This window comes from Pichia kudriavzevii, chromosome 3 (assembly GCF_003054445.1).
Source record: "Pichia kudriavzevii chromosome 3, complete sequence".
Taxonomy (NCBI): Eukaryota; Fungi; Ascomycota; class Pichiomycetes; order Pichiales; family Pichiaceae; genus Pichia; species Pichia kudriavzevii.
The window spans coordinates 1,550,603-1,573,550 of record NC_042508.1 but is presented as its reverse complement, the minus strand read 5'-3'; the positions used below and the strand labels follow the sequence as shown (position 1 = coordinate 1,573,550).

General features: G+C 37.5%; 8 protein-coding genes and 1 non-coding gene across 9 annotated transcripts; 6 read left to right on the top strand and 3 right to left on the bottom strand.

The window, feature by feature from the left end:
• Positions 1-286: 286 nt before the first annotated feature.
• Positions 287-1,870, top strand: C5L36_0C07220 (uncharacterized protein; the record flags this gene model as incomplete). Its single annotated transcript, XM_029466420.1, has 1 exon — positions 287-1,870. One exon carries the CDS (start codon positions 287-289, stop codon positions 1,868-1,870), a length of 1,584 nt encoding a protein of 527 aa, XP_029322280.1.
• Positions 1,871-2,710: 840 nt separating this feature from the next.
• On the top strand, positions 2,711-4,816 carry C5L36_0C07210 (uncharacterized protein; the record flags this gene model as incomplete). The annotated part of the gene is made up of 1 exon (XM_029466419.1): positions 2,711-4,816. The coding sequence occupies one exon, from the start codon at positions 2,711-2,713 to the stop codon at positions 4,814-4,816; it is 2,106 nt and encodes a 701-aa protein (XP_029322279.1).
• A 223-nt stretch (positions 4,817-5,039) lies between these two features.
• Positions 5,040-5,112, bottom strand: C5L36_0Ctrna10T. Its single transcript has one exon. It is a non-coding gene; the product is annotated as a tRNA-Thr (tRNA).
• A 2,366-nt stretch (positions 5,113-7,478) lies between these two features.
• Positions 7,479-9,173, top strand: C5L36_0C07200 (uncharacterized protein; the record flags this gene model as incomplete). The annotated part of the gene is made up of 1 exon (XM_029466418.1): positions 7,479-9,173. The coding sequence occupies one exon, from the start codon at positions 7,479-7,481 to the stop codon at positions 9,171-9,173; it is 1,695 nt and encodes a 564-aa protein (XP_029322278.1).
• Positions 9,174-9,566: 393 nt separating this feature from the next.
• Positions 9,567-10,805, top strand: C5L36_0C07190 (uncharacterized protein; the record flags this gene model as incomplete). The annotated part of the gene is made up of 1 exon (XM_029466417.1): positions 9,567-10,805. The coding sequence occupies one exon, from the start codon at positions 9,567-9,569 to the stop codon at positions 10,803-10,805; it is 1,239 nt and encodes a 412-aa protein (XP_029322277.1).
• A 195-nt stretch (positions 10,806-11,000) lies between these two features.
• On the bottom strand, positions 11,001-12,731 carry C5L36_0C07180 (uncharacterized protein; the record flags this gene model as incomplete). The annotated part of the gene is made up of 1 exon (XM_029466416.1): positions 11,001-12,731. One exon carries the CDS (start codon positions 12,729-12,731, stop codon positions 11,001-11,003), a length of 1,731 nt encoding a protein of 576 aa, XP_029322276.1.
• An 825-nt stretch (positions 12,732-13,556) lies between these two features.
• On the top strand, positions 13,557-14,753 carry C5L36_0C07170 (uncharacterized protein; the record flags this gene model as incomplete). Its single annotated transcript, XM_029466415.1, has 1 exon — positions 13,557-14,753. One exon carries the CDS (start codon positions 13,557-13,559, stop codon positions 14,751-14,753), a length of 1,197 nt encoding a protein of 398 aa, XP_029322275.1.
• An 82-nt stretch (positions 14,754-14,835) lies between these two features.
• C5L36_0C07160 (uncharacterized protein) lies at positions 14,836-20,616 on the bottom strand (the record flags this gene model as incomplete). Its single annotated transcript, XM_029466414.1, has 1 exon — positions 14,836-20,616. The coding sequence occupies one exon, from the start codon at positions 20,614-20,616 to the stop codon at positions 14,836-14,838; it is 5,781 nt and encodes a 1,926-aa protein (XP_029322274.1).
• Positions 20,617-21,291: 675 nt separating this feature from the next.
• C5L36_0C07150 (uncharacterized protein) lies at positions 21,292-22,797 on the top strand (the record flags this gene model as incomplete). Its single annotated transcript, XM_029466413.1, has 1 exon — positions 21,292-22,797. One exon carries the CDS (start codon positions 21,292-21,294, stop codon positions 22,795-22,797), a length of 1,506 nt encoding a protein of 501 aa, XP_029322273.1.
• Positions 22,798-22,948: the final 151 nt, after the last annotated feature.

Sequence of the window (22,948 nt, the reverse complement as noted above, 5' to 3'; positions counted from 1 at the left end):
GTTACTAATCCAACTAAGTTTGGTAAAAAAAAAATGTAATTACATTAAACTTCACAGTATTCATGAAGGAAAAAAAAAAGGGAGGGAAATGCGAAAAATACCAATTAGGACTTCTGCGCTACGAAAAAATAATGTGCATGATTTGTAGAAAATTCATCAAAAGTTTTGCCATTTACAAGGAACGCGTAGTTAGGTACATTAATATTCTTGTTAAAGATAAGCTCGTTGCAATAGATCAGAACAAGTTGGTATTCAGGTGTTGCAAGTACAGTCCATACGCACTTTAATGTACAGACTATCAAGTAAAGATCAACGACAGAGAATACATACTCCCAGCAATGAAGCTGCTCCAGGATACACCCCAAAGGAGCTGGAGGCAATCAGAGTGGCCTTGAATCGAAAATTAGGGCCTGAGTATATAAGCAAAAGAAAAGGGCCTGGTTACAACAGTGTTCAATATTTAGAAGGGTGGAAAGCCATCAATTTAGCTAACGAGATTTTTGGACCAACAGGTTGGAATACCGAATTAAGAGAGTTCAAGGTTGATTATATTGATGAAAGAAATGGTGCTATCAGTTTGGGTTTGAGTTGTATTGTTCGAGTCATACTTAAGGATGGGACTTTCCATGAGGATGTTGGATATGGCTCTATTGAAAACTGTAAAGGGAAAGCTATGGCATTTGACAAATGTAAAAAAGAGGCATTCACAGATGGTATGAAACGTGCATTACGACAATTTGGTAACGCTCTAGGTAATTGCTTATATGATAAAGAATTTTTGCAACAAATTACCAAGGTGTCTAGGCCACCAACTGAGTTTGATGAAAATGAATTGATGAGGCGATCGAGCACGGTTCCAGCAAAGCCAAATACTCGGACAGAAATGGCACCTGATATTGATGACGGCATTAAAGCTGACGGTAGAAAGCTATTAGGTTCAAATATGAACTCAGCTACAAGTGTTCCATCTAATGCTCAGCTGCATTCGATATCAGCAAAATCAAGTAAATCAACAAGTCAGCAAGCTTTGTCGTTACTCGATAACAAGAAAAAAAGTCACGAGAAAAACTACATTGTCAATAATCAAAAGGATGAAGGCAAATTTAGTGAGCTAGTGGAAGAAAGAAATACTGGCAAAGATAAGGAGGAACTTGAGGATTCTTTTATGTTTAGTGATGACTGGCCTGATGATGATGATGTGGATAATGAAATATTAAATAGTAACAATTTCAACAAGGAAGAGGAGTTGCCACCATCTGATTTTGAAGGTGATGTGGATATGAATGCATTTCAGGGAGAATCGACTTTGAGCAACATCAACAAGCCAGTGGAAAACAAAATGGATGGAACGAAGGCTAATAACGAGACGGCAGACATTAGTAATAATAGCTTCAATTCTACGAGTATGGTGCCTGAGCAAGTCACGTTTGTATCAGCAACTAGTGCTGATAGTGTTCAACAAGATCCGACATTGCAAAACTCGCTGAAATACGATCTCTCCTTCAACGGGAGGCATTTAAATAAGTCTTCTTTCATTGTGCATACAAAGTCACTTCCAGTGAAAAAATCGCAAGTCCAGGCTGCCCTGGGAAATAAAAGCAAAAGCAACACAGAGAATAGTGAAGATAAAATCACTACAGCCCCTAGCACGGAGATAACTGTAAATACCAGTGATGATACAAACACTAATACCCTTCATCCTACCACCAACAGCAAGAAAATGGATAGAAAAATCAAAAATCGGATCAATGTCAACTTAAATCCGATGCAAACATCGAATGTATCTTCTCCGCTACTATCTAAGCGCTCGTTTGGTCTTCCGCCAGACAAACTCCCACAGCAACACCACCTGAAGCGCCAAAGAAAGTGAAAAGTTGAAAAGCTGCAAGTCCTCCACGAGGGACAAAGAACTCCTCCCCTTTTTTTTTTTTAAACCCCTGGAGCGCCGACGGAGTTTTCGGTGCTATTGCTGGAGATATCGCTTTCTAAGGGAACGCACGCCGTTTTCCATGCATATGGTTGGATGAAGGATAGATTTGAGTGGTTTTTTTTTCAGTTAACTAGTTTTCTAGCTTGTCATGGTTTCTTTTGTTACGGGTAAGGGCGGCATAGCAACAGGAGATGATCATCTGCAGCTGGGTGAAGTCGGTGCCTCATAGTAGGATTAATATTATAAACATAGGGCAAGTAATATCCCCTACATAGATGGAATACATGTATAGCAGTAATTAATTGTGTACGATATTCTGTAAGAAAATGAGCATAAGATAGAATTGAGTAGACTAGATGGCCTTAACGAAAAGGTGTCCGGCAATAAAAGGAAAAAAATGTTTTATGCGCAAGTGGTTATTCCAGGGACCTATATTTAGTTAGCATCATTTTTGTTTCAACATCTAGATTTCAAACAATGGGAAACTGGTTTAATTGATTGCTCTTCTCCGTAAAGTGTCTCGATTCTAATTGGATATGAGAATAATAAACCCTTGGGATGGCTAATGCACGTTCATTTTCTTCAACTGTAACAGGACAACGGGATAACTGTTATATTTTCACCTTTCTATGGTGTTTGTATCTCATGCGTCCTATATAAAGAATTGAGTTTGCTGTTTGTGATGAGCTTTCTGTCTCAATCGTCATATGAGCCGATCATTCTGTTGCTTTCTATATCATCCGTTAATCAACACAGAAGATCGATTCATCCTATCACCAAATGAAATTAGGTTCAATATTACAGTGGTCTCTACTATTGACAGGAGTTGTTGAAGCTGGTGAATGGGTGGCTTATGACAACGAATACTATGCTGCTATTGGTTGTAAGTCCGCAATTAGTAAGAAGGCATACTTTTGTGGTAAACCTGAATCCGATAAAAAATACACTTGTTCTTGTAAGAACGAATACGCTTTGGCTTCATGGTTGGGTTGTACTGAGGAGTACTTTCCTCATTTATCGAAGGACAAATTGGTTTCGCAAATTGTTCAGCTATGTCAAACAAAGGGTAAACAAAAGAAAATGACTTCCAAGAAACTGGTTGATAACTACGAAAGCCTACAAAATGATTTTGTTAACATTGACGAAGATTCAAAATATAATAAAACTTCTCCAAAATTCCCAATTCATGGTAAATCTGTTGAGAAAGCTGCTACACTTGCAATGATCTCTAACAAACATAGATGGGATAATGTCTCAACCTCTCACTATATGGGTATTGCTTTTGTTGCTGCTGTAGGTTTAGTTATGATTGTTGCTGGAATTCTTAACTGGTTATCAAGATTTTCGTTGACTTATAATAATGCAAAGACTGGTACTTTGGTTAACTTTGTTAGGAAAAATTTCTCCTTGGGAATACTGGGTAATCATTTGCACGGTGGCTTCTTGGGTGGTGTTAACCCAGATAGAGTAGAAGCGTTCTTCATATGTTTGATGTTTTTGTACATCGTTTTGACCAATTTTATTCTTGGCTTTGACTACCTTGAAGGTGACACAGTTTTTGCAAACAAACAAGCTGGTTTATCACGGTATTATGGTGACAGGTCTGCAATTAGTCTGTCTTATCATCTTCCTCTCTTGTTTATTTTCCCTGGTAGGAACAATTTCTTTCAAGTGATCACCAGATGGAAATATCAAAGATTTGTTACTTTCCATAAATGGCTGGCAAGGTTCGTTATGATGGAAATTTTGATTCATTCCTTCGCTATGGCTTCTCAGACTTACGCATTGGATAAATTCAGTCGATTCCAAACAGGTTGGTATAGATGGGGAATTGTCGGTACTGTTGCAGGTGGTATTATTTTACTCTGTGCCGCTGCTCCTATTAGGAAATACTACTATGAAATATTCCTGTATACTCATATCATATTGGTGGTTACTTTTCTCTATTCTGCTTGGCTTCACGCTGCATCTCAAGACTATGAAGATTTTTACTGGGCATGTTGTGGTATTTGGATCTTTGATAGAGTTGTTAGAATTGCACGTATTTTCCTAAATGGTTTTGCTCCATCTGCGACTGTGGAATATTTCCCTGGTGAGGAGGTTTTGAAGATCACTGTTGCCAACACCAGTAAAATCATGAAACCATATCCTGGTGCACATGCCTTTATCCATTTCTTGACACCAACAACTTTTTTCCAATCTCATCCATTCACTGTTTACCCATCTGAATCTCAACCCGGACATATTCACTTTACTTGTCGTATCAAAAAGGGTATCACTAAGAAAATTGCAGATCTGTGTAGAAAATCCGAAAAAAATACAATTGCGATTAAGATAGCAGTGGATGGTTACTATGGTGAACAATCACCATACCAAATGTTTGATAAATCTGTTTTTATTACCGGCGGTACAGGTATCTCTGGACCACTATTCCATGCAAAAAGACTAGTTGAAACAGATGCTAACAAAGAAGTCAAATTCTATTGGTCAGTTCGTAGATTAGAAGACATTAAAAGTTATGCACCTGAACTATTAATGTTCAAAGATACAATTGTCAAACCTGTCATTTATGTCAGTCAACCTGAGGGTAGTTATCTTTCTACAACTTCTAGTGATGATAACGAAAACAAGGAAGAGTTCACCCCGCCTGCAGAAGTTAACATGGATGAACAAGTTGCAGCTGTTGCTTCCTTTGCTGATATCAAGTTCGGTCGTTTAAAGGCAACCGAAATTATTGATTCTGAAATTTCAGATGCAGCAGGAACAATTGCATTTGGTGCATGTTCTCATCCTGAGGTCGTGGATCAAGTCAGGAAACACATTGCAAAGTCTTTGAATGCTTCATCTTATAGAATCGAATACTTCGAAGAGATGCAAAAATGGTAGGCTCTTCTCCTAATTTTTCTTGAAAACCCTTTCCTTTGTACTTCTAAATACACGCTTTTCATGTTATTCTCTTTAATTTCATATACATAGTAACGCTCCAATTTCTCTATTGACCCAGAAGTGATGGTTCATTCAGAAAGAGTGGAATCGAAGAACTAATGAATGCCGTACACAAAAAAGTTGTGCGCCAGGTATGCAATAAAAAATACAAAAAATTAACAAATGCTCTCACTCAGAGTCGAACTGAGGATCGCTACATTACTAGTGTAGCGCCTTACCAACTTGGCCATAAGAGCTTTTGTTGAATTAGAAGTATTGCTGATGATTCATACTTTAACATCTGATTATTGCTTATTCATATCTTATATATTCTAGGCATTAATTTTTTGAGAACATATACCAAACGTTCCCTTTTTATATAGAAATGGGGTATTCTAAAAATAAAATTTTGATGGATTTAATTATCTTCTAGAACTTCTGTCTAACCTTCCACCACCTTCTATATGATTACCCGATTATGAAATAGAGAGATAGTCCTTCATATGATCTCTTACATGAAATCTAACTGATCAGGAAAACTCTGTTCAAGGAATTGTAAAATTAGAGATCGCAAAGTTTATTAAGTTTTCTCCAGGACTTGTTTAACAATTTTACTGATTTTAAAAACATTATTTGAGGTACAAAATTAATGTTACCTTGAGAAAGAAACATAAATTAATTAGAGATGTTCAATAAAGTCAATACTAATTGGTCTTCTTATAGTAAGATGTCACGAGTGTTGAATTTAACCGTTGACATTTAATTAATCTTACTTGGAGTATCCATTTTAAATTTATTGATTGAAATGTTCTTAAGATAGCTTACACAAGTTAAACTATAAAGAGCAAGCTAAGTAAAGAAGGAATAACCTGAAATTTATAGTAATTTCAATCGTGTACTAAATAAGGCACACATAAACAGGCCTATCTTATTAAGTTAAAAAAGGCTAACGGAACTATCAGAATTAATAAACAGCTAGATCTTGATTATGATCTACTGCTTAATTGATCTTGACCAGCCTTGTCAGGACTGCTAAGAGTGTTTGTTGGTTGATCGGCTAATCCTTTAATCACCTTTCTCAACATTAACTTGAATAAAACTTGTTGTATAACTATAATTACAGTTCCTATTGTAACAAAATTATTTCCGGGAAATATGGTGGCGATATTTATACAAATTGTGGGACTTGATATCGTTTAGAAAGACATTTAGATTATTAACCAATTGGAAAGAGAAGCAGCCTCATCAATTTTCATGAGGTTAACCGGAACTTATTAGGCAAAGAATCAAGTTTCCGAAGTGCTAAGCTTTCAATGTATGTTGCTCACTTATAATACCTTATTTAAAAAAAAACCTACTTCTCTGAGTTTCTTCAGTTGGTCACACACAAGTTAATTGTGACAACTAGACTACTTCTAGATTTGTATTGGAGGTAAGCTTATTTTCATTGCAGTTCTCATTTTAACAGCATTATTATGATACTTTCATACTTCTATAAATATGTACCTTACCGAATTGACAAACTTTATCATTCTATGCTTGGTGTTGTAAGAAATATTTTCAAAACTCAACACTTTCAAAGGAATATATTTATTCCAAGTTGTGGCACATTTGTGAAACCAAGCCAGTTTAATTTTGGTAATGGCTTAGTAATTTTTAGAGACATGATTGTACTTTAAAGCAACATAAAACTTGCTTTATGATAGTATACTCATCAAAGACACTTAGTTTGCAATATTTTTACACTTCCGTTTTTTTAATGTACAAACTGCTTCTTATATTTTTATTTTATATTATACCAATGTCAGTTACTTTTTTTCTTTTGAAAAAGGTGTAAATCTACTTTATGATAGTTGCCTATTTAGGATTATATATTAGCATGTTGCCTTTACATAATTATTGTCTTTTTCTAAATTTTAAAGTAGCAAGAATAAATTTTTTTCCAGGGGAATATAAACACATCGGTTTTAGGTTGATACGCAAAGCGAAAGTCAAAGTCTTCTTTATAAAAGCATTTTGTATTCAAAGATTACAATTTTGCAACTTTTTAAGATGCATTCTCATCAAAGGCAACTTGATAATATTACAGTTCCACTGATCCCAAAGCTTGAAAGGTTTTTTCAGTTTGACGTACAACGATGAATTTAGGATCCTAATATGGAACATAAACTACTACCATAGTTGTGCAAATCGATTATGTTTAATTTCAGTAATTCTTAGGTATTTAGTACTTCACCTCTACGGAGAAAGACAGTAAAGTATACATGGCTTCTAATAACATAAAAAATCAATCAAAAAACTCAAGACATATATAAGGCATTGCAATTTGGCCAAGTGCTATCTATGTTTTCAACCGATTATATTTTTTCTATATGCAGAATTGTTCCTAGTTTACAATCAAAACTTCCTTAATGATGTCTATTTTTTATTGTTTTGTTTTATGCTGAGAAACAATAGGCTTTGCAAGATTCTCCGTACGCGCTGCAGGGGTTTTTTTTTATGAATTTACGGCTCGATTCCCAGGGGCAATAAATATACACAAGGTTATACCAGAAGAACATTCCATCAAGATAGTATATCTTATTTTTTGTGTCTCAATTAAATTACTTCTACCAGTTTGAATATGTCTGAAATGGAGATCCAAAATGAGCTGCAACAAGCGGCAGGAATGAATGGTGATGAAGCCCTAAGGTTCGTTGATAATATCATTCGTAAATGTGAACAAAACAACATTGATCCTAATCTATTTTGTAAAGTTAGGATTTTGAAGGGTGATTTATTGTTGAAGAGAGGCGATACACAGGCTGCTGTCCAGGAATACCAGGAAGCGTCTAGACTAGATGAAATGGATGGTAAGATTGATTCACCAGAGCTTAGATCTAAATTGGAAAATGTCATGAAGGACGTTTCTGGAAATATGCATAAGTCTGTTGAGCAGAATTCGACAAATTCAAATGATAGAGATTTATCGTCCATGTTGTTGAACCAAGTCTTGGGCTCATCTGGTTCTAATTCTTCTAAGTTTTCCATGCTTTCCTCCCTAATGAGTGCAGGTTCAGGAGGGCAGTCTAAAGGAAATGGTGGCTTCCTGTCCCTTATTCAACAGCTGAGCTCTAGTGGCGTAAATGCAAATCAGCAAAAACAGAGTGGTGGGTTCGATGTTTCTTCGTTAATGTCTATGGCTTCTAAATTTAGTGGAAATAATAATCAATCGCATTCGTCAGGCAGTAGTGGCACTGGTGGTGCTCTGGTGGGTTCTATAATTGGTGGTTTGTTGGGCAAGAAGAATAGTGCTCATGGAAATGGCAATGGCAATGGCAACCCATACACAAATGACTCAAATTACACTGAACATAATAACATTGTTGACAACAGTAATGGCTTTGGCAACCAATCTTATGATAGACCAAACTACGGTGGTAATGATTCTTATAACCACCAATCCAGTTTTGGTGGTGAATCATATGGACCTGGTAGACCAAATCATCATTCTAATTCCAGCTCCTACTCGAATTCCAATAACGATTCATATGGAAACGGCTCTTATGGAAATGATTCCTATAACAACCAATCCAATTTTGGTGGCGAATCATATGGATCTGGTAGACCAAATCATCATTCCAACTCCAACTCCTACTCGAATTCCAATAACGATTCATATGGAAACGGCTCTTATGGGAATGATTCCTATAACAACCAATCCAATTTTGGTGGTGAATCATATGGATCTGGTAGACCAAATCCTCATTCCAACTCCAACTCCTACTCGAATTCCAATAACGATTCATATGGAAACGGCTCTTATGGGAATGATTCTTACAACAATCAATCTAGTTTTGGTGGTGAGTCATATGGATCAAACAGACCAAGTCATCAGAACAACGCACATGGAGGTGACTCCTACGGTAATAGCTCCTACGGTAAAAACTCCTACAGTAACGAATCTAATTTTGGAGGTGACTCTCATGGATCTAGTAGACCAAATTCCAACTACCAGAGTGATTCATACAATAATCAATCAAATTTTGTTAATGAATCATATGGTGGCGCATCTAAATACGAGCACAGTTCTTTTGGTAATGAAACATATGGGGCTGGAAATCAACATGAACAGAACTCATCCTCCAAACTGGGACAATTTGCATCTATGGCAAGCAGTTTTCTAGGTGACCACGGGTCCAACTCGAACTCGAATTCCAATCAAAACTACAATGGTAGATACAATGGAAATAACGCTGATGGTGATGGTAACATTGGTGGCGGCCAAAACAGCACGGCGTCCACACTTCTGAATCTTGCCAACAAGTTTATGAACTGAGATTCAACTATATGTTTATCTTTAATCCTCTTATATAGTTCTTCCTACAATGCAAATATTTGTCATAAACATAATTACGCCATGCCGATCTCGTTTTGGATATATGTGCTGCCATTTCTTCTAGCGGGCTAAACCAGGTACGTCTCCTCTTAGCGGGACAAATAATCCATCAAAAAATTTGACCATGTGCGCCGATCATGGTGCCAACAATTGGCTGGAAAAGCTTCGCTGCAGGTGCGGGTAGCGTTCTTCCCCAACGAGGTTGCCTTAAATAGCACCATTTCCCCTTTCCTTTGTTTGATCTTGTTGCATGTTCTCTATGTTAGTTCCTCCTTTGTTACAGAAACTGATCTCTCTATAATTAACAAAACCAAATTTTCCCTTATTAACACAATGTCAGGATACGGTAACGACTCTTACGGCAACAACAACAATAACAATTCCTATGGAAGCGATTCCTACGGTAATAACAACAACTCCTATGGTGACGATTCCTACGGTAATAACAACAACTCCTATGGTGACGATTCCTACGGTAATAACAACAATTCCTACAATAATAACAATGATTCTTACGGTTCTGGCAACTCTAAAAACAAGGATTCATACGGTAGTAGAAACGACAACTCTTATGGATCTAACAACGATAATTCCTACGGTTCCAACAACAACTCTTATGGAAACAACGATAACTCTTACGGTAGTGGAAACAATAACTCTTATGGAAACAACGACGATTCATACGGTTCTAAGAAGAACTCTTACGGATCCAACAACGACGATTCCTACGGTTCCAACAACAACTCTTATGGAAACAACGACGATTCATACGGTTCTAAGAAGAACTCTTACGGATCCAACAACGACGATTCCTACGGATCCAACAACAACTCTTATGGAAACAACGACGATTCTACGGTTCAAAAAACTCCTACGGAAACAACGAGATCCTACGGATCAACAACAACTCTTATGGAAACAACGACGATTCATACGGTTCTAAGAAGAACTCCTACGGATCCAACAACGACGATTCCTACGGATCCAACAACAACTCTTATGGAAACAACGACGATTCATACGGTTCTAAGAAGAACTCCTACGGATCCAACAACGACGATTCCTACGGATCCAACAACAACTCTTATGGAAACAACGACGATTCATACGGTTCTAAGAAGAACTCCTACGGATCCAACAACGACGATTCCTACGGATCCAACAACAACTCTTATGGAAACAACGACGATTCATACGGTTCTAAGAAGAACTCTTACGGATCCAACAACGACGATTCCTACGGATCCAACAACAACTCTTATGGAAACAACGACGATTCCTACGGTTCCAACAACAACTCTTATGGAAACAACGATAACTCTTACGGTAGTGGAAACAATAACTCTTATGGAAACAACGACGATTCATACGGTTCTAAGAAGAACTCCTACGGTTCCAACAACAACTCTTATGGAAACAACGATAACTCTTACGGTAATGGAAACAATAACTCTTATGGAAATGACAACAATGATTCCTCCTGGTGATGATTTCCAGAAGAATTATCTAACTTTATATTTTTCCTATATAAAACGAAAGGATATCGACTTATGTCACTTGAATAGCTTTTAGTAGGGGCACTTTTTGCAACATAAATTAGATTCTTGATATTCTTTTTCTTTTAGACAATAACATAACAATAGTTTATATAAAATGATTCATATTGGATAATTTGAGTAGATAATTTGAGTAAATAAGTTAATGAACTACGGGGAAGAGGAAAAGGGGGGAGGCCAAAAATTGAGCAGTTAAAGCAACAAGTCGGGATCAGACTCTGATACCAGAGGAAACTTCCAATTGTTCAATGACTGGATCCAGAACATTTGGATTGAGGTCAGTGTTCTTCAAGGCTAAGAGTTCATCAGTCCACAAGTTTTCTAGTGGTTGTTCAGAAACCGCACCGACGCCACAATGACCACCAATGTTTTCCCAATCCTTGACTCTCTTTAGTTCGAGTTTTTTCCAGAGACTATCAACAGAATCAATCAATTCATCACAGACTGCCTTATTATGGCGCGGAGATGGGGTGATTCTCAATCTCTCTTCACCAGTTGGGACTGTAGGGAAATTGATTGCCTGGACATAAATCTTGTACTTGTCCAACAAAGCGTCGGATGCCTTCTTAGCGTCTGCGGCATTACCAACTAGCAATGGAACAATATGAGATGGATTTGGAATGACTGGAATACCGAGCTTCTTGAATTCATCCTTAACGTATCTAACATTCAATTGTTGGTTGACACGATCTTCAATATTCTTCCGAACAATTCTAATAGATGTTGAGAGACCGGCCATGACAGAAGGTGGTAAAGAGGTGGTGAAGATAAAACCTGGAGCAAATGATCTGATCCAATCAGTCATATTTCTGTTGGCTGCAATATAACCACCAACAACACCAAACGATTTACCCAAAGTACCGGTGATCATATCGATTCTATCCATAACAGTTTCATTCTTTGGAGATGCAATACCGGATTCTAGGTGTTGTTTAAAATCTAAATGTTCGGCAACACCAGCACCATGTGGACCGTACATGCCAACGGCATGAACTTCATCTAAAAAGGTTAATGCGCCGTATTTATCAGCCAAATCGCAGAATTTCTCAATTGGAGCAACAGAACCACACATTGAATAGACGGATTCAAATGCAATGATTTTAGGGGTGGATTTAGGATATTGTGCCAATAACGATTCCAAATGCTCAACATCATTATGTTTGAAAATATGCTTTTTAGCTCTTGAATTTCTAATACCTTGAATCATGGAGGCATGATTCAATTCGTCAGAGAAAATCACCAAGTCCGGGAATTGTTTACCAAATAAGGAAAGGACAGCATCATTAGCAACAAAGCAAGAGGAGAATACTAATGCACCCTCCTTTTTATGAAGTGCTGCAATTTCAGATTCCAAATTAATAGCGTGTCTATTATGACCAGCAATATTTCTAGTTCCACCAGCACCAACACCGTACTTTTCCATGGTTTCAACCATCTTTTTGAAAACTTCTTGGTTGTTACCCATACCTAAATAATCATTAGAACACCAAACCATAACCTTATCTTCCTCGCTCTGTAAATGCGCCTTAGGGAACTCCTTTGCCAACCGATTGATGTTGTTGAAAAACCGATATGAGTTGTCCCTTCTTTTTGCATCTAATTTCTCTTGGAAAATTCCATCATAGTTAGTTGCAACTTCATTGGATCCAAAGCTGGAACTGCAGTTAGAAGTGGAATTCAAGTTGAATTTATTCAAGGTGGTGCCATTGATGGTGGCATCCTCATTCACCTTGGAAACCTTGACCGTATCAGTCGCCTGTGCATGGTGGGCCTTGGAAGGCTGGGTGTAGCTTCTCTTGGATTCAATTGCCGGGCCCATAATTGGACATTGAGAAGCTTCCTTGATTAAGGATGCATTCTGTGCCAATTTTTTCATAGCAGTCGTTGAATGTGACTTGACAAAGGGACAGACCCTAAGGGAAGTTTTCGTTAAAGATTCCATTCTATGTCGAATATATATGCCACTACTACTTAGTATAAGCAATACTTTGAAGAGATTTGTGTCTTTACAAGCACTGCAAACAAATAAAAAACAAATACAAAGAAAAGAGGGGGAAAAACAAGGGTCAATGACACACCCTAAACCTTGGAATCCTTTTACAAAAAAAAAAAAAAAAAATTCAACGAGAATCCAACTAAAATCAAAAAAAAAAGCCGCTTAAACTTCTTCCAAATACGACAGCTGCACCAATCGTACACGCAACGGCGACTAGTGACACACTATTCATCCTTTATTGCGGCTAGCTCTGTTTTCTCCTTGCGCGCTCCACCAGTTAGAGTCGTCCATTTGGCAGCGTTGGGGAAAAAAAAGAAAAGAGGGATAGACAACTCGTACGGCTGTTCGAATGCTCTAGAGCGGAAAAGCTAGCCTAAAAGGGGAAACTAGAGCGGTTCCTCATTTGTAGTGTATTGTAGTGTGTTGTACTATACTGTTTTTGTTTTTTTTTTTATTCCGGCAAAACACAACAATTCACAACAATTCCAAAGCCCGTCGCGCCGGTGTTTGATCTGTAAGTTTCTAACTGTGGCGCAGTACGCCACAGCTCCAATGTTGCACTGCGACAGCATGGAATGCAGCAGCTGAAGTAAGGCTGCCTTTACCTTGACAGGAGTAGTTATAGTAATGGTATTAGTAATTGTAGAAGTATTACTTTTAATACGAATTGTAGTAACGACTATCTTGTTTATAATGAGTGTGCACCTTTGCAACTGACAATACCCTAGTACAGTAGAGGCTTGGACGTCCAATCAGCTGAGAACACTGGAGATGTGCTTCACAGAGCTGCTGCTTTGGAGAAACAATGACAAGGAGGAAGATTCAGTTATTGTCACTGAAGATGCAAATGGGCTAGAAATGCATTCGTTAGGTGAAACATCTTTACAAAAAATGGACACCTTCTTAATTGAGGATGAAACTTTGGCTCGTCTCTGCAAAGTGGAGATTATTCTGATAGCATCAACTCACTCTAAGAAGAAATCGACCCATCTGGTGGTGGGACAGCTATTCGACTACTATGGGATCAAGTATACTCTACTTGAAACCACCACGTCAAAGTCTATCACGGAATTCGCCCAACGCAACTACACAACAGGACAAGAGTACCTATTCTTGTTCTTTTCAGGCGATACTTGCCTCTTTGAGTTTGTCAACTTCTTCTACAGAGAGTTTGCAAATCCAGAAGATATTCCATCCACAACATTCTTGCCGTTCCCACATGGCACGGGAAATGCCATGGCAAACTCAATAGGCCTACATGACGATATCTCTTGCATTCAGGCATTGTTTAAGTTCAACCGTCACCATCTCCCACTTTATAGCCTCCAAACATCAGCCACTTTGCTTCCAACAAACCCTGCCCTCTCCAATCTCGCAGATCTCTCCCAAACTCCAATCTTATTTACGGTAGTTGCCTCTTGGGGGCTGCATTCCCTTATAGTCTACGAGTCAGACAAGAGCGAACTCCGGAGCCGCTACGGGGCAGAGAGATTCAGAATAGCAGCCACTAAGATATTGGAGGAAAATCCAGTATTTAAGGGATCCATTTTAAACAACAAATTATATTACTCTTTCCAAAACGGTTGGAGGGAATCGCCAATTGAATGTACACAGGATTTATCGTACTTTGTACTGGCAGCACTATCAAATTTTGAGGAGAAGTTCACAATCTCGCCAGCTTCCCTTGTGGAAAGGGACCAATTGCACATGGTAGCTATTCCGTATTCACCCTCAGTGGAGGTGATGGAACTCATGAATGCCGCCTATGATAACGGCCGCCATATAAGCAGTAACTTGGTTTGCTACAAACCCGTTGATCAGGAATTGACCATAACCCTAAATGAGGCAACTGACCCGGATAAGTGCATCATATGCCTTGATGGTAGCTCGTGGAAGGTTACAGGTCCTGACAAAAAACTGGTCTTTTCTTATGTGGACCAATCCTTTTTACATTTTCTTTCCTTGTAGCTGCCATAAAGAGATATAATTTAAAAACATATTATAATTACACATAAATTAGAAACTAATTCGAATATACAAAGGGATTTCCTCATTCTGTTTTTGTTCTCTTGTCGGACTCTTCCGGTGTCTCCAAGTTTCTCTTGGATCCCGGCTTGGTTGGAAGTGTCTTGTTATTGCCAGGCACAAAAGTTGCCGCATTAACAACACCTTTAAATGGATTGAATGCACCCATTTGTCCATTGAAATTGGGCATCATATTCATATTCATGGGCATGGGCATCATATTCATGTTAGATGGTAGAGTCTGCATATTTGTGTTGGCATTTGGTGTAAAATTAGAAACGGTATTTGAGCTCATAGTCGAAGTAGAAGCCCCCTTTTCGAGCTTCTTGATTTGCTCCTCCAGACGAGTGATCTTTCCTTGCAAAAATTTCTCTTTGAAGCCCTTCTCCTTCTCAACTGCAGCCCTGATGGTTTTCTTCAACTCTTCCTTCTCTGTTTCAAACTGCTTTAGAAGTTCTTCCTTCTCCTTACTGAAATCAACAGACTCAGTAGAAGATTTAGACTCAAGCTCTTTAAGTTTCCCATTGTAAAGCTTCTCGAGTTCTTCAGTCTTTGCCTTAACCCGTCTCTCCACAATTTCGTTGATCTTTGCTTGTGTAGGTGCTCTAATACGGTTCTTGTGAGCCTCGATTTCTTGCGCAAGTTTAGCATCATTCTCAGCTTTAAGCTTCTTCTTGAATCCTTCAATTTCTTGTGGTGAAATCCCTGGCTGCTTAGACTTATACTCAGCTTCTAGTTTTTTCAAGGCATCCTCCTTTTCTTTCATATATTTAGCTTCAAGGTTTGCTAAGTCTTTCGGTTTTTCAACAGATGATTTGGTATCTTCAAGCTCCTTCTTCAATGCAACTAACTGCTCATTCAACTTGGCTAGTTTCTCAGCTCCTGATTTAGAGACAGTCTCTTTTTCAATGTTCTTCTGATGGATCTCCTCCTTCAACACCCTAACTTGAGACTTCAGTCTTTCTACTTCTTCTCCAAACTTATTTTCAGCCTCCGAGGAGGAATTAGCCAATTGTTGGTTCAAAGTCTCCAACTTAGTGGTAAGCTCCTTAGCTTCATCTTGTGCTAATTGTCTCTCACCACGCATCTTTTTCAATTTCTCATTAAATTCATTCCTTAGTCTTTCAACAAGTTGAGTCCGCTCACTAAACTTTGCTTTTAACTCATTAATCTCTTTTTGTTTAGCTTCCAATTGTGCATCTTGTGAGGTAAAAGTATCTGCTTGGGTCTTTAGTTCATCTAATTGTTGATCCTTTTCTTTAATTTGAGAAACTAATTGATCTATTTGAGTTTGTAATGGGATAACTTGGTCATTGGCCTTAGATACTTGTGCCTCAAGTTCATCAATTCGTGATTCATATAATTTAACTTGGTCTCTTAGTTCTTTATTATTATCCTTGTAAACCTTCAGTTCATCAACCTCTTTTTCCATTTTAGACAGAGCATTGGTATATTTATCAATAGTGGAAGATTTTTCTTTCACAACAATTAGCTCTGACTTTAGGTCATTAACCTCTTTCTCTTTCATATTCAAGTTTTGTCTTAGAATGGACTCTTCGTCTTTCACATATTTCAACTGTTGGCTTAAAGAATCTTTCTCTCTGTTTAAATACGTGATTAAGTTTTTCATATCGTCAGACTCACCGAACGAGATAGGCGATTCCTCCAATTGATTTAGTAGGGTTCTATTTTGTGTTTCAAGGCTTGAAATTGTGATTTTGTCGTTCCTTAATTCCTGTTCAAAGTTTGCAATAGACTCTTGCAATCTTTTCAACTCGTTTTCATGTAGAGTTTTAGATTCAACAATGTTGGCTTCAAAACTTTGGATTCTAACTTTAAGTTCATCATTCTCATTTTTAAGAATATTGTTAATATTCTCATAGGTAGTTAATTGGGTTTCCTTATCTTTCAACAAGTCATTCAAACCAACAATGCTCTGGTCCTTTGTTTCAACTTCAGATTTCACAAGTCTCAATTTTTCCTCATAGTCCTCCTTGATCGAAGCAAAAGTTGCAATCGAGTTATTTAGCTCTTTTATCTTGGAGGCGCTTTCTTGTGCTGTAATCTCAGAGGAACGCTTCAACTCTTCAAGCTCCATCTTCAGACCGTCTCTTTCATTTTGGTATTCTTTCAACTTAATGGAAAGGCTTTCAATTTCAGAACTTAAAGAATCAATTCTCTCCTGAGAAACTTTCTTGAATTGTAGGTATGTGTCATTCAAAGAGGTCAACTGTTGTTCTGTTGCAGTTGATAATTCTTTATACTGACGAGACTCTTTAGTCATTTCTTCCAGATCATCTAGAGCGTTCTTCAATTCTTCTCTCAAAACAATAACGTCATCCGTTGCATCGCTCGAACCAGCCATAGCTGTCAGAACATTTTGCTTTCTTTCATCAATAGCAGCATGTCTCTTTCTTAAGCACTCAACTTCTTCCCTTAACCCCTCTATCACCTTATCTTTGGAAACAATGTTTGCCCTCAAGGCGCCCATTTCTTCATTCAATAAATCGATTCTCTTTTGATAGACCTTTGCATCAACGTTTTTAGCATGCAAGATATTACTTACTTCAGCGCTACTTTTTTCCAGCTTTTCCCTTAGAGAATCAACCTCAGATTGTAAAGCAGAACAGCTATTATTGTACCTTTGAAGCGTTTCCTTGAAATGCGCCTGTCTCTCACCATCTAGGGTCTGTAATTGTACAATGATTTTATTTGATTCAGACTTTTCGTTGTATAATTTGTTGATATCTTGTCTCAATTGGTCCTCAACAGATTTCCAAGCGTCTCTTTCAGCAGATAATGTTTTAACTCTAATTTGAGATTCAACGATTGAAGATTTTGCTTTCACAAGTTCGTCAGAGGTTGATTGCAATGAGGATTCAAGCTTAGACAAGCTTGCTTGAGCTTTCTCAAGCATCGACTTCAGTTGATTATTCTCTTGCTTAGAAAATTCAATGGAAGAATTCAGACTTTTGATTTTTTCGGAGTGAAGCTCATTGGAGGAAACAGATTTAGCCAACTGAAGCTCAACTTTGGATTTTTCTGACGTAACACTCTGCACCTTGGTATTTAACTCAAAAATTTTATTGTCATACTTTTCCCTGATTGTGGCAAGCTCCTTCTTTTTGGTTTGAAGTTCCTCGATGAGCTTTTCGTTTCTTTCGGACTGGGTTTCGACGTCTTTTTGGTCGCCGATTTTTGCAACACCCGTATCAAACAAGTTTTGCAGAATATTTTTGGCATTATTTGCAGCTTCTAGCTGTGCTTCTAAAGACTTCACCTTATCTTGTAATTTTGAAATTGCATCCTTGGCTTTCTTGATAGTACCAGATTCGGCTTCTTCAAGCATGTTGGTACCTTCTTTATCTTTAGATTCCAGTTCCTCTCCTAATTTTCGTGAGACTGTGAGAAGCTTTTCATTTTGTTTGATTAAATCAGCTGCATTTCTGAAAGTTGACAATCTGGCGGTAATCAGTCTATCAGTGTCGGATGAGTCCATATTACTAATTTCGCCATAATTGCCTACGATTTTGTTAATATATTGTTTCTCTTCTAAAGTTAGCGGCCTATCTCCAGATTCTTTGAATTGCATTTCACTCAACAGAATTACCAGTTGTCTTTGTAGGTCAATTTTGTACTTAGTAAGATTGTTGATTTGTAAATGCGATTCCGCAATCTTTTTTCTCAATATATCAAGACTCTTGGATAGATTAGATTTTTCATTGGTAAGGTTTGCTATGACTGCATTCAGCTTTTGTTCTTTCAAAGAGAAACTATCAAAACTATCCTTATATGACTGCATAATCGGCCACTTCCTTTCAAGCTCCTTCAAAACATTGGACAACTCCTGCTCTGCTTTAGTTTTGAGACGTTTTTCCTTAACAACTTCTTTTTTTAGGTCATTCATTTCCGAGAGTAGGTCTGTCAAAGAAAGTTGTGAACCCATGCTTTCCAAGGATTTTTGAGTCAATGTCGAGACATGTACACTTTCGCTACCGATGAGGTTATCATCGGTTATATTTGCTACTGATTCTTGTAACTCTTTAATTCTTAGATCCTTTTCAAGAAGACGTTTTTCAAGGTCATCGACTTTCTGGCGATATCCGTTTTCATCTTGCTCCACCTTTTCTTTTGTTTCCTTATACAATTTATCCATAGATTCAATTCTATTGGATTTGTCCTTGACAGCCTTCTCTAAGACTTGAATATGTTCATCTTTCTTGACGATATTTTCCATAAACTGAGATTCTTGAGAACTTAGCTTGTCTTTCAATTGCTTTATTTCAGTGGCGTAATCTTCACATCTTGAAGTTAATCTTTTAACCTCCTTGAACGAGTTCTTATATGAAGCCTGCGATACTTCTAGGTTTTGCTCTGTAACCATTAATTTAGACTTCAAAGAAGATATCTGCACGTTTGATTGTGTTCTGATTGCATCCAGCTCACTTATCTTTTTATTTAATTCGGTTTCAAACCACGATCTTGATTCGTTTGCTAACTGTGATTCCCTCTTTATCTTGTTTAAGTCATATTTATACTGTATAATTTGATTACTCAACTCTTCCTTTGAATTTTCTACTTCAACAACTTTTTGTTTGTTATTTTTATTTTCTTCAATAAGAACTTTTATTTCCGATGACATGTTGTTTAGTTGGGCTTGTTTGCTCTCAAGAAGTACAAATGTGTTGTGGCTAGAATTCTCAAGTTCAGAAAGCTTGGCCTTTAATTCGTCAATGTATTTCAAATTATGAGCATTCGAATTTGAAATGTTCTTTATCCTGTCTTCAAGCCTGGATTTTTCATCAACCATGTTTGCATTTTTTGTAACAAGTTTTAGCATCTCTTCCTTAGCGGACATTAACTCCTTTTTTGCGGATTCCAGCTTTTTTTTGTAAGAGTGTTGTAACTGTTGATAATTAACTTCATAATATTGACTTTCGGATTTTATATTTTCAAATTCATGCATTTTAATCATTAATGATGTGAAAAGCTCTCGATTTGATGATAAAACATCGATTGGTAACGAAAAAAAAGCAGCAACAGAACATAGGTCGTCTTCATTCAAGAGAAAATTTGTTGGCTTTTCACCATTGGATGATACTGCAATGACATCTGGCAAGCTAGATGACTTCTCTTGCTCCTCAGAAATGGTAACTCTTGATCGAGCGTTGAGAGCAGGTGCATTGTCAACAACCTCTGTGCTTAATGGCACAACCTCATCTTGCTTGTCAGGCGTATACTCATGTATATCAATGTCCATTACATCAGCTACTGACTTCTCATGTACTTCATCCTTAGGTATTTCTGTATTGTCTATTGCAGGAGAAACTGGATTCGTTTCAGTATTATCTTGCAAGCTTTCAGCCACCCCAGGAGTTTGATTTCTGTCGTTTAATACTGATTTAGAAACAGAGTATTCTGTCTTATTAACCGATCCGCTTGAGTCGATGCTTGTTCTAGTTTCAGAATGAGGCTGTAAATCTACAATGGACGATTCAGCATTTTCAGAATTAGGTGTTTCAGCGGGTAAAATATTATTAGTTTCTCCTTGCATATTATTATCAGATTGGATCTTAATCTGGTTGTCAACGGAATTGTCTGCATCAGCACGCTTGTCATCTTGAGATTCCTTGATGCTTTCTTCAGTTCCCGTTTCTTCAGGATTCTTTGATACTTGATCATCTACTGAAGATTGAGTCTCTTCAGTACTAGGTAAGTTATCCGTATCCATACTTGATTGCTCTTTCAAGATGGGGTTTGTTTTGGCAACAAGGGGCAAAGTTGTCGACCTTGCTCTTGTTAACATGGCATGTAAATCGAAACCCCAGTCTGGGTTATAATAAATTCACGGTGTACGGGAGTATCAAAAGCGGCGCATTAATGTGTTTCCCTGCAATGCTTGTAAATTCTGCGCCTCATCATAAATTTGACAGTTAGTTATAGCCATGAATATTGGACGTGCCAGCAATTGGATGCCCTAGCCTTTAAGGGGGGTAGATATCGAATAGCATAAACTTTGGTAATGGTCTAATATGTCTCCACAGGAAGAATTTGATAGTATGGATATATCTTCTGAATCTTGAACCTCTATGTGAAACTAACATTATTACAATTATTTTTTCCAGATTTAGAGAAATTGAAAAATGAGTTGCTTAAACGTCTGGGAGAGATTGATCAAAGGCAAGGAATTTTGAAACAAATTATACTTGATAAGGATAGTGATAAGAATATTGTTACTTCAGACCATGAGTTTGACGATGCGAATGTTGACCCACGTTATGAGTCTAAATCTTACAATGCTTTAGTGTATGACAAAGAAAGAAACAATCTACCATCAAATCAAACTGTATTAAAACGAGCCCCCACAGGATTGTACAAAGGTTCTAAAGTGAACTATCTTTCTGAATCTTCTAAGAATGAAGAAATACACAGAAAGAAGATTGAGAAATCACTCCAAGACCAAAAGAAAAGGAACAAACGAATGAGGGCTTCAAGCGATACAGCTGTCGCTATATCCGAGTTAAACAAGTCATTGCAGAAGAGCAGGGAGCTGCTACAACAATCTGAAGAAAGGGAGCGTGAGAGGTTTGAGCGGGCGCAGTCAATGCCATTCAGAGCTGGGTTTGATTATATGAACATTCCAGAAAATTACAACGAAGATGTCAAATCTAATAAATCTGATTTCACAAATCCAACCGAGTACGACAAGAGGAAAGATCCAGCTTACGATATATACTCAAAGATGTATATATCTAAACGATACATACCTGAAAGTGTACTTAAAGATCAAATTAGTGACACTCCTACTCTTCGATTACCTGAACTTTTTGCCAAATTACCTCAATATATCCAACAGCTTCGGGATATGAATTTTATAGTAGTGGGAGTGGTGACTCGTAAGAATATAGGGTATACGAATAATGGTAGGTCCAAGTATATCAAAATGCAAATCTCAAATTTTCATACAGATATCATGTTATTATTATACGACGAGGCTCAGCAAAAACATTTTAAAGTTCATACTGGATCTCTCATTGCAATTATGAATCCGGAGATATTAGACGCCAATTACCAAAGATACGATAAGAAGAAAGGTTCTTATAGTTATTTTATGCTTAAAGTCGCTAGCCACACTAGTATAATTGAGTATGCAAGGGCCAGAGATGTTGGTACATGCCTCGGAAATGGGAAGACACCATGTAAGCAATTGGTTAATTTGAGGGAATCCAGGTACTGCCCGACCCACCAAGAGCAGAAGATTGATAGAAATGCATCTAATAGGAACGAGATGGGATCAAACTATAGAACTTTTGCTCCTGTTGATGAAAAGGGTAATAAGCAAGTCATGGTTGTTACAGAAAGGCAGATCCAAGCTTATGATTTAGCCCAGTCACATTCAGTAAAGGCAAGCGGATTAGCGATTGAAAAGGCACCCAAAAATGTGCCTTTGGCTCCTGGAAAATTTGCCAATAAGATGGTTGTCACTGACTTCTCAAATCCTATCACAATTGAAAACATGAAAACCAAAGAGGAAAAAAACAGGCATCATTTTACCTCTTTTTCTGCCAGTAATGCTTTTCTGAATGACGCTGTCAATAAAAACGCATTGAGGAAACAAGAGGAACAGCACGAAATCGATCAGAAGTTACTGAAGAAAAAAATGGATATCGATGTGTCTCTCAAACGCAAGCACCAAAAATCACTAGAAGCATTGGAAATGAAGAAGAGATTGAAGGTACAGTCCTTAGAAAGAATGAGAACCTTATCACAGGCTACAAAGACGGAGAAATCGTTAAGGAAAGATAAAAAACTAGTGGAGAAGCTAAAGAAGGAAAGACATGAGATACAAAAACATGTTGATCTTGTTAAGGTGAAGAAAACGGATGTAGATGTAGCAAACACAACAAACCGAATTGTTATTAATACTACTGCTCACGAGGTAACCTTGAGCAGTGACGAGGATAGCGATCTAGAAATTGACATGTAGCTCCATATTGAAAAATGAAACATCAGGTGAAACTGATGATTAGGAGCAGTATAATACAGTTTAAGAGCTTTATAAAAAGTATACATATCACAACATGGGTGTGTTATATGAAATGTATTAGAATAAAATTTTACTTTACATTTGGAGCATC